Source organism: Melanotaenia boesemani, chromosome 11, assembly GCF_017639745.1.
Source record: "Melanotaenia boesemani isolate fMelBoe1 chromosome 11, fMelBoe1.pri, whole genome shotgun sequence".
NCBI classification, from domain to species: domain Eukaryota; kingdom Metazoa; phylum Chordata; class Actinopteri; order Atheriniformes; family Melanotaeniidae; genus Melanotaenia; species Melanotaenia boesemani.
Genome location: NC_055692.1, coordinates 6,772,536 through 6,785,249, shown reverse-complemented (window position 1 = coordinate 6,785,249; position 12,714 = coordinate 6,772,536). Strand labels below are relative to the sequence as shown.

General features: G+C 39.2%; 1 protein-coding gene across 1 annotated transcript; it reads right to left on the bottom strand.

Annotated features, from left to right (window-relative positions):
• Positions 1–491: 491 nt before the first annotated feature.
• On the bottom strand, positions 492–2,090 carry LOC121648822 (nuclear factor 7, brain-like). The gene has a single exon (XM_041999247.1). The coding sequence runs from the start codon at positions 2,042–2,044 to the stop codon at positions 608–610; it is 1,437 nt and encodes a 478-aa protein (XP_041855181.1). The 5' UTR covers positions 2,045–2,090; the 3' UTR covers positions 492–607.
• Between the last annotated feature and the right edge of the window lie 10,624 nt (positions 2,091–12,714).

Genomic DNA, 12,714 nt, shown 5'->3' with positions numbered 1-12,714 from the left:
ACACAGCTATGTCCTGGATAAACTCTGCACTTGTTCTCTCAGAAATATTTACCTCTTCTGATCTGAACAGAGGCTTGTTTGATCTTTCTGAGTGATCAATAAATTCAACAAAATACAAAAATAGTCAGACAGGCAATTATAGAGGCACCCCTTAAAATAAAACTAAGATATTGAAAAGAAATAAAATTCCAAAATGAAATCTCTTTCCATGGAAATGCATCTTTAAATGAGGCAGCTTCTCCACCTCCTCTCCTCCCATTTCAGCATTTATTCATAAAACTAACATTTTGGCTGCTGTTTTATTAAGAAAAGTAGAACTTGTGCCTTCTGTTAACCATGTTTGTGAAAGAAAAAGAAAATCTCATTTGTGAGAAATGATGAAGTCATTAACTAACAGTGACTTGTTGGACAGAGATCTAATATAAGTAAAGCAAGATTAGAAAATATTTACATGAAGATAATCATTTAAGAAGCCTTGAATCTGTTTTAGTATAAAGATTAAATCAGACTGCTGATTTGTATCAATGATTTAAAAAGTTTGACATGTAAAAGTCTGAAAACTATTGATGAACAACAATTTATGATGGTAAAAGTTTGAACATCTGATTCATTTTTCTGAAAATCTCAGAGAAACAAGAGTTTGACAGATTTTGATATCAGAGGTTTTTGCTTCTCCAGCTGAACCAACAGTGAAATAAGGGAAGAGTTTCTCAGTAAAAGTGTCTCTATGAGTGTAGATGTGAGTCATGTCCTCAGGGTTGTAGAAGGACACCTCCCCCCTGTCATAGTCCAGCTGGACTCTGATCCTCTGGAGACTCTTCTTCACTGTGACAGTCTCACAAACACCATTAGTGTATTTTCCATCACCGTGCCATAAACACCAGATTCCATATTCTGGTGAAGATGGACACTCTCCCTTCCTGTCAACAGACTCTTTAACCAAACCCACCAGCCAGCCAGGAAGATCTCCCACCTCCACCTCCCAGCTGTGTTTCCCTGAGCTGAAGCCCTCAGAGCCAAAAACATGGGTGTACTTTGTGTTTCTCTCTGGATTATCAGGAAGCTGCTTTGTGTCTCCACGTCTCACACTGGTCAGATCATCAGACAGATAGAGACATGGACTTGCAGTGTTTGGGTCCAGAATGACGGGACTGAAGTGGACCTTCTCCTTCATCTTCTCCCAGACTCTGAAGGACAGGTTGCCCAGGTGTTTGGCCACATCTATCAGGGCTCCTGAGACCAGCTGTGGATCTGACAGTGAGCACTGGGTTCTGCTTCTGCTCTGAGTGGCTTTATAACTGCTGAGGAATGGCACGTTGTCTTTCTGCAGGTCTTCTTCAACAGCACAGATACTGTCTGACAGAGAGGAGATGTGATCCTGAATCTTCTTCATCTCTCTGCTGATAGTCTTCCTCTTCTGCTCCTCTTCCTCCCTCAGAGCTGCCAGTCTGGACTCCTCTTCCTCTTTCAGGAACTGCTGCAGCTTGTTGAACTCTGCTCTGATCTGCTTCTCTGTGGACAACAGCTGCTTCTTGGAGTGTTGAATCACATCATTGTATGTTTCCTCCACTTGTTTGTATGTGTTCCTCTTGTCCTGCAGATACTTTAAGTCACATTTCAGCTGCTCCTTCAGGCCACTGACTGCTTGTTCTATAGGAACCACTTTGTGATGCTGGTGGAGAGAAAACTCACAGACAGGACACACAGCTCTGTGCTCGTCCTCACAGAACCATTGAGACTCTTCTGGATGTTTAGTACACACAGTCAATGTCTTTACTTCTTTTTCTGTTTCAGATGATCTAGATTTCTGTCTTCCAGCAAAAGAATCAGCCAGTTCCTTTAATCCAAAATTTATTGGTAGAAAGTCTTTGGATGATTTTCTTTTACAAATGGGACAGTTTTTGTTTCCAGCTTGTTCCCAGAATTTCTGCAGGCAGCTTGAACAGAAGTTGTGGTTGCAGCTCAGAGACACAGGATCTCTGAAAGTCTCTGAACACACATGGCAGCTCAGGAAGTTTTCAACAAAAGTGATTTTCTCAGCCATTTGTTACTGAATCTTTCAACAGCAGGACTCACCAGCTTATAGTTGCTTCACCTTTATGTAGAAATTCCTCCAAATATGTTTACTGTTCTGTAGAGATCCAAAAATAAATAGTTTTATTAAAGGTCTCATGCACAGCAGTATCGTCTCTGCTTGTCAGGTTATTCTTTACTGTCAAAATATACTTTCGGTTACGTCCTTTCATCCTTTGATTTGTTAATTATTAATGGAAAATATGATGCTTCAAACTTGTATTACCATTAGACTGAACAGGGTCTCACCTAACACTGAAGAGGACTTCAGACTTTGTAACTTTTTTATACAAAGATAAAAAGATGTTCATGCTGTTCAGAAGAGACAGTGTGTAAACAAAATAATTTTGTTTTAGGTTTCTGTTGTTACCACACAAGGAGAGAGCATCTGAAAGTATATACTGGGACAGTTTTTGCTACGGGCAAGGTGGGCGACCGCCCAGGGTGCAATCTATTTGGGGGCGCACGAGCGCCCTCTGAAAAAAAAAAGAAAAAAAAAAAAGAAATCGGCAGTTTTCTAGACTAATACGGCTCATTTCCACGTCAAGCTAACGGGCGCTGGGGCGCCCCTACTGTTGTGTCAACTTGCTGCTGAGAGTCATGTATACAGGTTGTGTGTGTGTGTCAGAAGAAAAGCCAGGGGGGAGACGGGCGGGGGATCAACTCGCAGCTGCAGAAGTTGTGAGCAGGTTGAGTCTCACACTCAGAGGAAAAGCAAGGAGGGGCCTGATCCTCTGGGTGTTTGACGGACGAAAAAGGTGATGATGTTACGTCGAGTCAGGGGTGTATCACGGACAAAAGACCAAAGAAACCACCAGGTGCCCAGAAAAAGAAAGAAAAGAAGAAGAGAAATGCTCAAAAGATAAAGGTATGCAGATCTCTATGAGTGACATTAATTGTGCATGTAAAGAAACAGTAGCCTCTGGGAAGTTGGTAAACAATAGTACATCCTGTTGGTTAGTTGTGGTTGGTTGGGTGTGGGGGGTGCTGATGGGTGGTTCGCCCAGGGCGCAAAACTAGCCAGGACCGCCTCTGAGTAGAGCCACTCATTACAGTAAAAGATGCAAATTTCCACCAATCTAAACTTCTTTTAAATTTTTTTATTGACTTTTAACAGAGCAATTTGTTCAACACATACAAATACAAAAGTTATTAAAATAAAGAAGGTTTATTCTCACTCCTTCAGTGAACAGAACGATTTCAACAGGTTGTTTCAAAGCTCATAAAAACTAGCCGGAGCTCTTCCCCTCCAGGCCACTTGGTGATGGATCGGTGGTACTGAGTGAGTATTTAAGCCCAGGTGCAGCACAAAAAGTTATTATTTCATTATTTACTTTAATGATTGATGAATGAATGAATGTGATAATTTGAGCTGTGTTCAGTGATGTCTGGAATGCAGCACAGTGAAGTTTTCCATCTGAAATCCCAGCAGCCAAATCTGTTCCGTTTATGTTTGGAGAAAGAGTCTGAACAGATCCAGAGAACGAAGAAACAACTCTTTTCACTAGTGGGTCTGATTTAGGAAACAAAGCCACTGGATCAGGCCAAGCTGTAACCTCGGCCGGTAAAAAGTGAAGCCTATGTGGAAGTGCAAAAAATTGCAGTTCACTCCTCATCCGCTAGGGGCTGGCTCCAAAACAGAGCAAAACCCCACAGACTCCCACATTAAAAGGCCAAATTCACAGCAGAAGTAAACATGTTTAAAGCCTGGTACAAAAATCCATTTTAGGATTAATAGGTCAAGTTTACCTTCATGACAACTGTGAGGGGGGTCAATTTTTTTCTAACTCATCCCTCTGGATGTTATTTAATCTTGAAAATTGCTATAATTAGGGGTGTGTTCTTTTGATTGACATGTATCGAACATCCGCAGCAAGAAGGGAGAGTGTAGCACAAACACAGTTTTTAGCCGGCTAACGATGCACCTTAGCTTTAGCCCACCTACCTTCATTAGCCGGTTAGCTCACATTAAATCAGAGTTGGCTCAGTTAGCTCTTATCTACAGGCAGCTTGGAGTTTGATAGACGTCAATTATCCACCCCTACGCTCACAGCCCCCCTCTCGCCTCTCACTTTGCCCATTTTTGTATTTTCCGGGAGAGACGGCAGGTGTGACGCTGCCAAGATGGTGATGGTAGGAACCACCCAAGAAGCTTCACTTTTGCTCTTCAGAAACCTATGGGTGACGTCACAGAGGCTATGGATCAGACAGATGATGCTGAACAGCTGCCCACAAGATGCATGTTATCCATTTCTGTGGTAATAATGAAGGTGAAGGCAGCCAAGATGAGTTTGTAATTTATAAGGCGTAAATTATAAGTTTGATCTTTATCTATACTTCCTTGTGGTCAGATTTCACTACAAGCTTTAAAATAACTCCTGGGTTATTCTATTTTCTTTTTTTTCAACATGAAAATAAAACTACAGGGTAAAATCATCTCCTGGTTGAATCAATCATGCAGAGTAGCAATGGTGACCTGTGACAGGCTGCTCGGTGGTTATTTGCATCACAGCAAGAAGGTTAATGGTTCAGTCTTGGCTGGACTCTTTTTATATGGACTTTGCATGTTCTCTCATAAATTACTTCCTCCCATTGTCCAAAAAAACGAAAAAAGAAAGCATGTTAATAAGTAATTTTATCTACTGTAAAAATGAATGTGGGTGACTCCAAATAGTATAAAGCAGGTGTAGAATATGGATAGATGAACAGGCCTGCAAGTTATCTAATAGGAAGTGGAATTATGAGGCTGTTCCACAGTGGTGGAAGACGTTTTCAAACACAATTAAAATTTTATACAATCTCAAATGTTATCATGAAATAATTTAAAATGGAAAAAAAAGAAAAGTTTTGAGGGCTTTTTAGGATTTCAGCATTTTGACTGTACTAAAAAAAATTGTTCCTGAAGACCTAAGAGTGATAATGAATGCAATATTTCACAAATGATTGGGGTGTCTGAAAACTTTTCTCCACTACTGTTTTCAAACATTTAGCATTTATATCATTAAATACAGAAGAACCCAATGCGAGCATGAGGTCATGGTAACTTCCTTTGTGTCCCACACAGCTTTGTGTCTAAAATAACTTTACAGTAACTGGAGATTAGTACAATAACTGCTCTTCATCGTTGCTTTTAACAGATTGTCATTAAGATTTCACCACTGGCACCACAAAGGAGTACCCTTGTATGTCATCCCTTAAGGGCTAAAGGCGGATTTATGGTTGTGTGGCGTTTGCGTCTGTGTAACTGCCATACACTCAGCATAGCTCCGCAGAGGCTTGACGCGCACCTCTTCCAAACCTGACATGCACCCCTGCTTCGCAGACAGTTAGGCTCAGGTACTCCCTTGTGATTGATCAGTTTGGGATCACGTGTTGCCGGATATCTGGATTTTCTTGCTGAATTTGTGTGGTAACCACCGTTTTTAAAAACAATAAGCAGTGGATCAAGTTGATGAGAGGCTGATCGAATTATTTCATCGTTATCTTTCACAAGCTAATAAAGACACTGAACCATACTGGACGCCATTATTGTTTTAAAACAGAATACACCTACCGAACTGATATGAACCATCAAAAGAACTCCAACCTGGTGAGTTTACCACGTGATTACTGCTGTCACCACGGCAACCACAACCTGCGTCAAGATGTCATTCCAAATCCAATCCAAAGTTGTGTTTAAATATTTTTATTTTTACTCCTTATGTTGTATTTTATTCTTTGTCTGTTTGCTTATAGGTAATTTCACACAGCTCAGTTTTTTCGCCTCTTTGTGCAAGTTAAGCTTCCGCCAGCAATGCATTGTGGGTAATTTTGAATACCCTACTTTTCTCTCTCTGGACATTCGGACACTCCGACAAAATGGCGTGACCCCTATATAGGGCACTATGTAGAGAGTAGGGTGCGCATTCGGACACAGCCTATGTGTACCCCCAACGCTTGAGTATGAAAGCAAACTCACCAGTGTATGGCAAGCCAAAAGGGCCATAATTCGCCTCTATATTGGCGTGTTTGTTACAAAAACGGCGTGAAATAGGCCGTTTTTTTAAGCTTCAGTAAATGCCGAAAAATATGACGTTTTTGGTGGTCATTAAACGCCTCTTTTTGCAGCATTCAATGAACGCGGGTAAAAAGTGCCGTTTTGTCGCATTACAAAAAGCGTTTTGTGCAACTAAAATGCGTGTAAAAAGTGCTGTTTGTTGTATTATAATTATCCCAGCCCCTTTTTTGTACAGACAGTAAAATTGAACCGTGATCATTCAATCAGTAAAGGGCTTTGATTAGTCAAAACACTTCTTATTTTCGTATTACTAAATATTTCAGAGTGCGTACTATTTCCGAAGATTTCAGTAGATATAAGCAACTAGCACGGGGCAAACGGGAGCTGCATATAAGCCGCAAGCTACATCTTGCTTTCTTATTTGGAACATTAGCGAAACGCCAAAGTCGGAAATTTAAAAATCAGAAGTCCTTGAGGAAAGTTATGGCTGCTGCTTTTTCAGCGGACCCTCTGTCCAGCAAGCAAGGCTCATTTCAGGGTGAGAATCGTCACACCAGTGGACCACTGCTTCTCCTGATAAAGACAACCACCTAATCTTCCTCATTAATGATGCATGAGCATTTTCTTTTTCACCCAAAGTTTAGGTGACAGAGTAAGATAAAAAATTTAATCAAATACAAAAACGTTTAGATTTATCTTCCAACTTGATTACATTTCAGTATACACACATGATTACATGCTAAATTCCCTGGTTTGTAGCCTGTGGCCTACACATAGAAACTGTAGAAACTTGATAGGGGTGAGATATGAGTCTTTCTAGTTAAAGTGGAGAAGCAAATCACAAAGTGAGTCGTTTTACACAAACCTGCATGGTATGGTGAAGTAAAAAATTTATCTAATGTAAACAGAAAAAAGATTTTATCATCTCTACGGATCTGAACTGAAGGGAAAGTTAGGTGCATCTTGCACTTGTAATCTATAAACTACTGACCTAACCTAACATTACAGTGATACCTGAAGATTTTCCTCATTCAAATTGTTCTAATATAAATACAAACGATTTTTTATTTATTATAAGAATAGAATGATTTTTTTCTATTATACAATGCTTTTAATCCACAAATGGTCTTTGTCAGGTGACATAATGCTCGGGATAGCTGCAGTGCATTGTGGGTCAATCGCCATATTGGTTGCATCCTCGTAAACAACTGCATCGTCTTTGCCTGAGTTATAATCATTGATAAAATGGAAGTCTCGTGTTGTGTGATAGACTGTAATGGGTGACTGTCAGGACCCGGAAATTCAACCACACAAACACAGCAGATAGAATGTATAAAAAACAGATTTATTCAGCAAAGGGGCAAGAGTCCAACAAGGCTGGAAGAAGCGGTCTAGTCCTTGGGAAGGAGGAATGCTGAAAAATCCAAAATCCAAAAACAGGGTCAGTAGGCAGGCAATGGTCAGAACAAAGACATGATGATGATGTATGTAAACAGTTTGACACTGAAGTTGTCTTTTCATATTCCTGCATGTAAACATTAGCTCATTTTTTTTCTTCAAATCCTTTCTATATGGCTTTAACGTGAATAATAAAGTATGTCAAAGATATTTTTGAAGTCTTTTCAACTGTTTCTTGGCCGGTCTTAAGCACGGACATATTCAGGGTCAGTTCTGATAATGATAATTGCACTTCATCAATAATTAAATAAATTCTTGTGTAGATTAAAAACTTAACTGAATATATGATTGTTAATAAAGTGAGAAGCTTGAGAGTTTTATTTTTCACATAAGTAGTTTTCACTCAAATACACAGTCATAATAAACAGTAGCAATAAAAAGGGTACAAAGATAAAATTAGAATAAAATAGAAATAGGAAAATATACATATGTTACATAATATAAAAAAAAATCACATAAGCTGTGGCATAATATCTTCAAGTAAAATAAAGAGAATTTCACATCTATGCATGGTAAATTAAAACCTCAAACAATAAAATGTGCAATAGTAGTAATAAATATTTGAGTAAACTTTGTGCAAATTTGTCAAGCGGAACACTTAGAGCAGATCCAAAAGTCTTTCTTAGCCGTTTCATGCTGTACACCAACACAACTTAACCGGAACCACACAATGGAGCAGTTTTGATTGTCACAGGCCACCAAGTCATGGAAATAATCACTGAATATTACGCATGATTGGTAATAAAATGAGAAGTTTGACTGTTTTACTTCTTCACATACATAAGTAGTTTGTACTGAAATACATAGTCATACTAAATGGTAGCAGCAAAAAGGGTACAAAAATAATTGTAATTAAATACTAAATACACAACATACAAATGTCACATAATATAAACAAATTCACAGAAATTGTGGCATCATTTCTTTAAGTAATGTGTAGAGAATTTCACGGCCATGCATGGCAAATTAAAACCTCAAATGAAATGTGCAGTAGTAGTAGTAAATATTTGTGTAAACTTTAAGCAAATTTGTCAAGTGGAACAATGAGAGCAGATCCAAAAGTCTTCTTTAGCTGTTTCATGCTATAGCCCGACACAACTTAAATGGAACTACACAATGGAGCAGTTTTGATTGTCACAGGCCACCATGTCGTCTGGTCCACAACAAAAGCACCACATTTTGACAGCTGTTTCCTTCTTCCTGGTGCGCTGTATGACGTTTTGTGTGCTTTTTGATGACATGCGTGGTATTTTCATTTGTGGAAGAGAAATCTCAACAAGTTGTGCCTGTGTTTCACACCGAGTGAAGTAGCAGCTCACAAGTTCAGGGAGACACACAAACTCAAAAAATTGCTGTGTCTTTTTCAGGAGAGCACTCCAGATTTGTGAGTCAGGAACCACACACAACACCGCGCAGTCTTTCTGAGTCCACACAGTAAAGTTGCAATACTCTACACTTGCTTGTAGTACCTTCTTAAGTTGCAGCTGTCCATCCACTATTTCTAGACAGAAGTGATTGTCTCCACTGTTGCATGCCTCCTCAATAGTACAGTCTTGATCCTTGAAAGGGCATTTTATTCCGGTGATGCTCCAACTTGAGGAAATTTTGGGTTTAAAATAAATCCACACCAACGCATCTCAAAGCCACAGTGATGTTTTTTACTCCTGCAGTCTGTAATGTGTTTGACCTCTCATTTCACTTTGTCTTCCCCATTTAGTAGCAGGACTCTGGTTTTTATCACTGCTGTTGGGACAACAAACTGCTTTCACTGTGGACGGTGCAGGCTTGTACAAGTCCAACACATAGACTGCATAAATATTTGATGCTGTAATCCTTTTATTACAAAACTGATACCAAGCACAAGATCTGTCCTGTAATCTGCTGTGTTTTTCTATGAAATGTGCCTCCTCAGCTGTAATGTCAGCCTTTTCAGCCATTTCAGATAATTCACAGCCATTTATTTTCTCATCACACAAGTAGCACAGTGAATGTGGTGCTGAAAATGGCTGCACTGTGTCTGCAAATGCATCACAAAATCTAGGCAGATTTGACAGAAGTGAAGCTTTTGGAGAGACCTTCTGCAGTTCTGTAACAGTTGTTGCTCTAAGCTCATTGCAAACATAGATGCTAACTTTAGCTTTCACATTACAGTAACTAACCTCTCCAGGTGTGTTTAAAGGTGGATGTGGTGGATTCAGAGTCCTAGAATTTTATACCACAGGCATTTTAGTTTGCTGTTCTTATACTGGTACCTTTTATTAAGTTTTTAATACCCAAAAGTTACAGGCGCTGTGGCAACAGCTGTGTTTACTGCTGTCAATATTTTGATTGATTGTGAGGGCACCGCAGTCGGGTCTGTGTGACGTTACATCAGTGTTACGTCTAGAGAAATGGCAACAGACAGGAGATCAAACAGAGAGATGAACATGAAACAAAATAATGTGACCAGGGGGCTGTGTAATGTAAATCCAATAAGAACAAACAACGTAAAGTTTTAACTCAATTTATTTATCAAATACAATGAGGGACCATCCCCATATTCTCCTCCTGTCGTCCAACTCGGAACCAGTTTCTTCCCACCTGAACTGTACCCGCACACCACAAAGGCGGAGGATCCGCTTAGGTAACCGGCCCTAATAGCGGGCCAAACCAACACCACACACGATTGCACAGCAAACCACTGCAAACTAACACCGCATATCTGCATGCAAAAGAGTCAGGTGTAAACGTGTCCGAGCGGCTACAGACAGGAGGACTAAAATCATTCTCAGGGGAGTGACCCAAACAAACGAAACAAACAAAACAAACAAAATAAACAGTACACTCTTACAATTATCACAACGATAAAAGAAAACTCAGACCAGGAGCGGACTGACATGATAAACAAAAGTCTTAAAAGGACAGCAGGTAACGGTACCCTACAACTGCAAAAAAAAAACAAGAAAGACAAAATTACTACAACCAAAACACTTTAATTCAATCTCAAAGACACATTAATAATAACATACCTGCAGTGCTGAATTCCCTTGCTCAGTCAAATACTGATTCCAAGGACCAACATCACTCAGATCCCAACCCTGCATTACAAACTACATTTAAAAACTCATCCGCATAAAATTCAACATGTAAAAAACATATTTATCCGCCTGCTGCTAAAAATTGACCTGCACCAAGACTGACGTGGCCCAGCAACGTCCTGGCAACTCAACAGGAAACTGGCACTCCCTGGTGCAGTGCCACTTCCCCTTTTATAGAGGAGCAGCCCCAAGGGCAGAACAACACCCTACGGTGCCACCTGCTACAATAAGATTGTTCATGAGTCTTAAATCACGAATCCAAGTCAAGTCTCAAGTCACTGAAAATGCTACTTAAGTGCAACTCGAGTCCGACTCCCAGACTCGAGTCCCCATCTCTGATAGGTAGCAAAAAAGAGACTTTTCTGAGATTAAAGTGCTTTTCTATTTGTTTCCAAATCCGTAATATATTGTAAATTACTGTATTGTGTCTGTAAAAGCTTTTATCCACCACCACAGATGACAATATAATTGCACCTACTGAGCAGGGCAAGCACTCCTTCGTCTCCATCACCAGCCAGTCAGACGACAGATACTTGTCGTCCAGCCAGAGGGATATGAAGCAAAGGCAGGCCGCCGAATAGCCACAGTAGATGCTGCTGTAATCAAAGCTAAAGGAGGTCTGACCAATTATTAGTGTGTGTGTGTGTGTGTGTGTGTGTGTGTGTGTGTGTGTGTATTTGTTTGTTTGTTTGTTTGTTTTTTTTGTGGCAATGTTTTTTGTTTTTTTTTTTCGGCCAGGCAGTGTACTTTAACTAAAACCACAGAAAGATTGTTTGGAGATGTGTTTAAATGTTCTCTGTAAGATTCTTCTTTCTTTTCCTTTTTTTTTTTTTAAATCAACTTAAAAATATTTTTGTTCATCTTCTACATTTGATGTTTGACTTTAAGGCCACATTATTGCCTCCTTTTGAGCATTTTTATTCAGTAGCCGAATGCAGGTTCAGTGGTCTGTATGGGCTCAATATTAAGTCATAAAGATTTTGCAGTTGGAAATTAATGTTTGCACAATATTTCAGAGGCTGAATCTGTAAATCAAGCTTGTCACCCTGTAAAAACAATCTACCTGAAAAACTTCAAGTTTGCAAATGTGCAGAAAAGGGTTTGCATGGTTGTAAAAAGGATTTGTATTTGTGGGAAAAAAAATAAAGTTCTTTTGCAAAAACCCTGTTCACAGATGCAAAGCACAAAACTGCTTGCAAGACTCTAAAGTTGTGGTTGCAAATTTTGTCCATATCTTTAGACTTCTATCTGATTGGATAGTGACAAATCAAACTGTCCCATCAGAGAGCAGATGGCTTCTCGTCCATCCGCTCCGGTGCAGACTCTTAATCTCTCCTAGAGCCTTGCTGTGTGTGTTGTGTGTCGGATCAAGAGGTCACAAACAGAAAAGCTGCACAGCTCATTAAAGATCAGAAAGATAAACTGAACATTTGATCTGAACTTTTATTTCATACCAATATTCAATCAAAGTGTGAATAAACACATTCATTCTGACATATTAGCAGAACATTTCCTGTTACAGCTGATGAAGAAAAATGTTGTCAAACTAGTTTTTATGAGCTTTGAAATAAACCTGTTGAAATCTTTCTGTTCACTGAAGGACTAGAGGATAAACCTTCTTTATTTTAATAACTTCTGTATCTGTATGTGTTGAGCAAATTGCTCTTTTAAAAGGCAATAAAAGAAATTTAAATAGAAGTTTAGACTGGTGGAAATTTGCATCTTTTACTGTAATGAGTGGCCTATATACTCTCAGATGCTCTGTCATTGTTTGGTAACAACAGAACATTAAAACAAAATTATCTTGTTTACACACTGTCTTTTCCGAACAGCATAAGTTTCTTGTATTTTTATCTTTCTATAAAAACTTCCAAAGTCTGAAGTTCACTTCAGTGTTAGGTGAGGCCCTGTTCAGTTTAATGGTAATAAAAGTTTGTAGCATCATATTTTCCATTAATAATTAACTAATGAAGGATCAGGACGTAACTGAAAGTAGATTTTGACAGTAAAGAAGAACCTGACAAGCAGAGACGATACTGCTGTGTATGAGACCTTTAACAAAACTATTTATTTTTGGATCTCTACAGAACAGTAAACATATTTGGAGGA

Bases quoted from the DNA above. Each gene is read 5' to 3' on its own strand.
- LOC121648822 (XM_041999247.1), bottom strand. From the start codon at position 2,044: ATGGCTGAGAAAATCACTTTTGTTGAAAACTTCCTGAGCTGCCATGTG.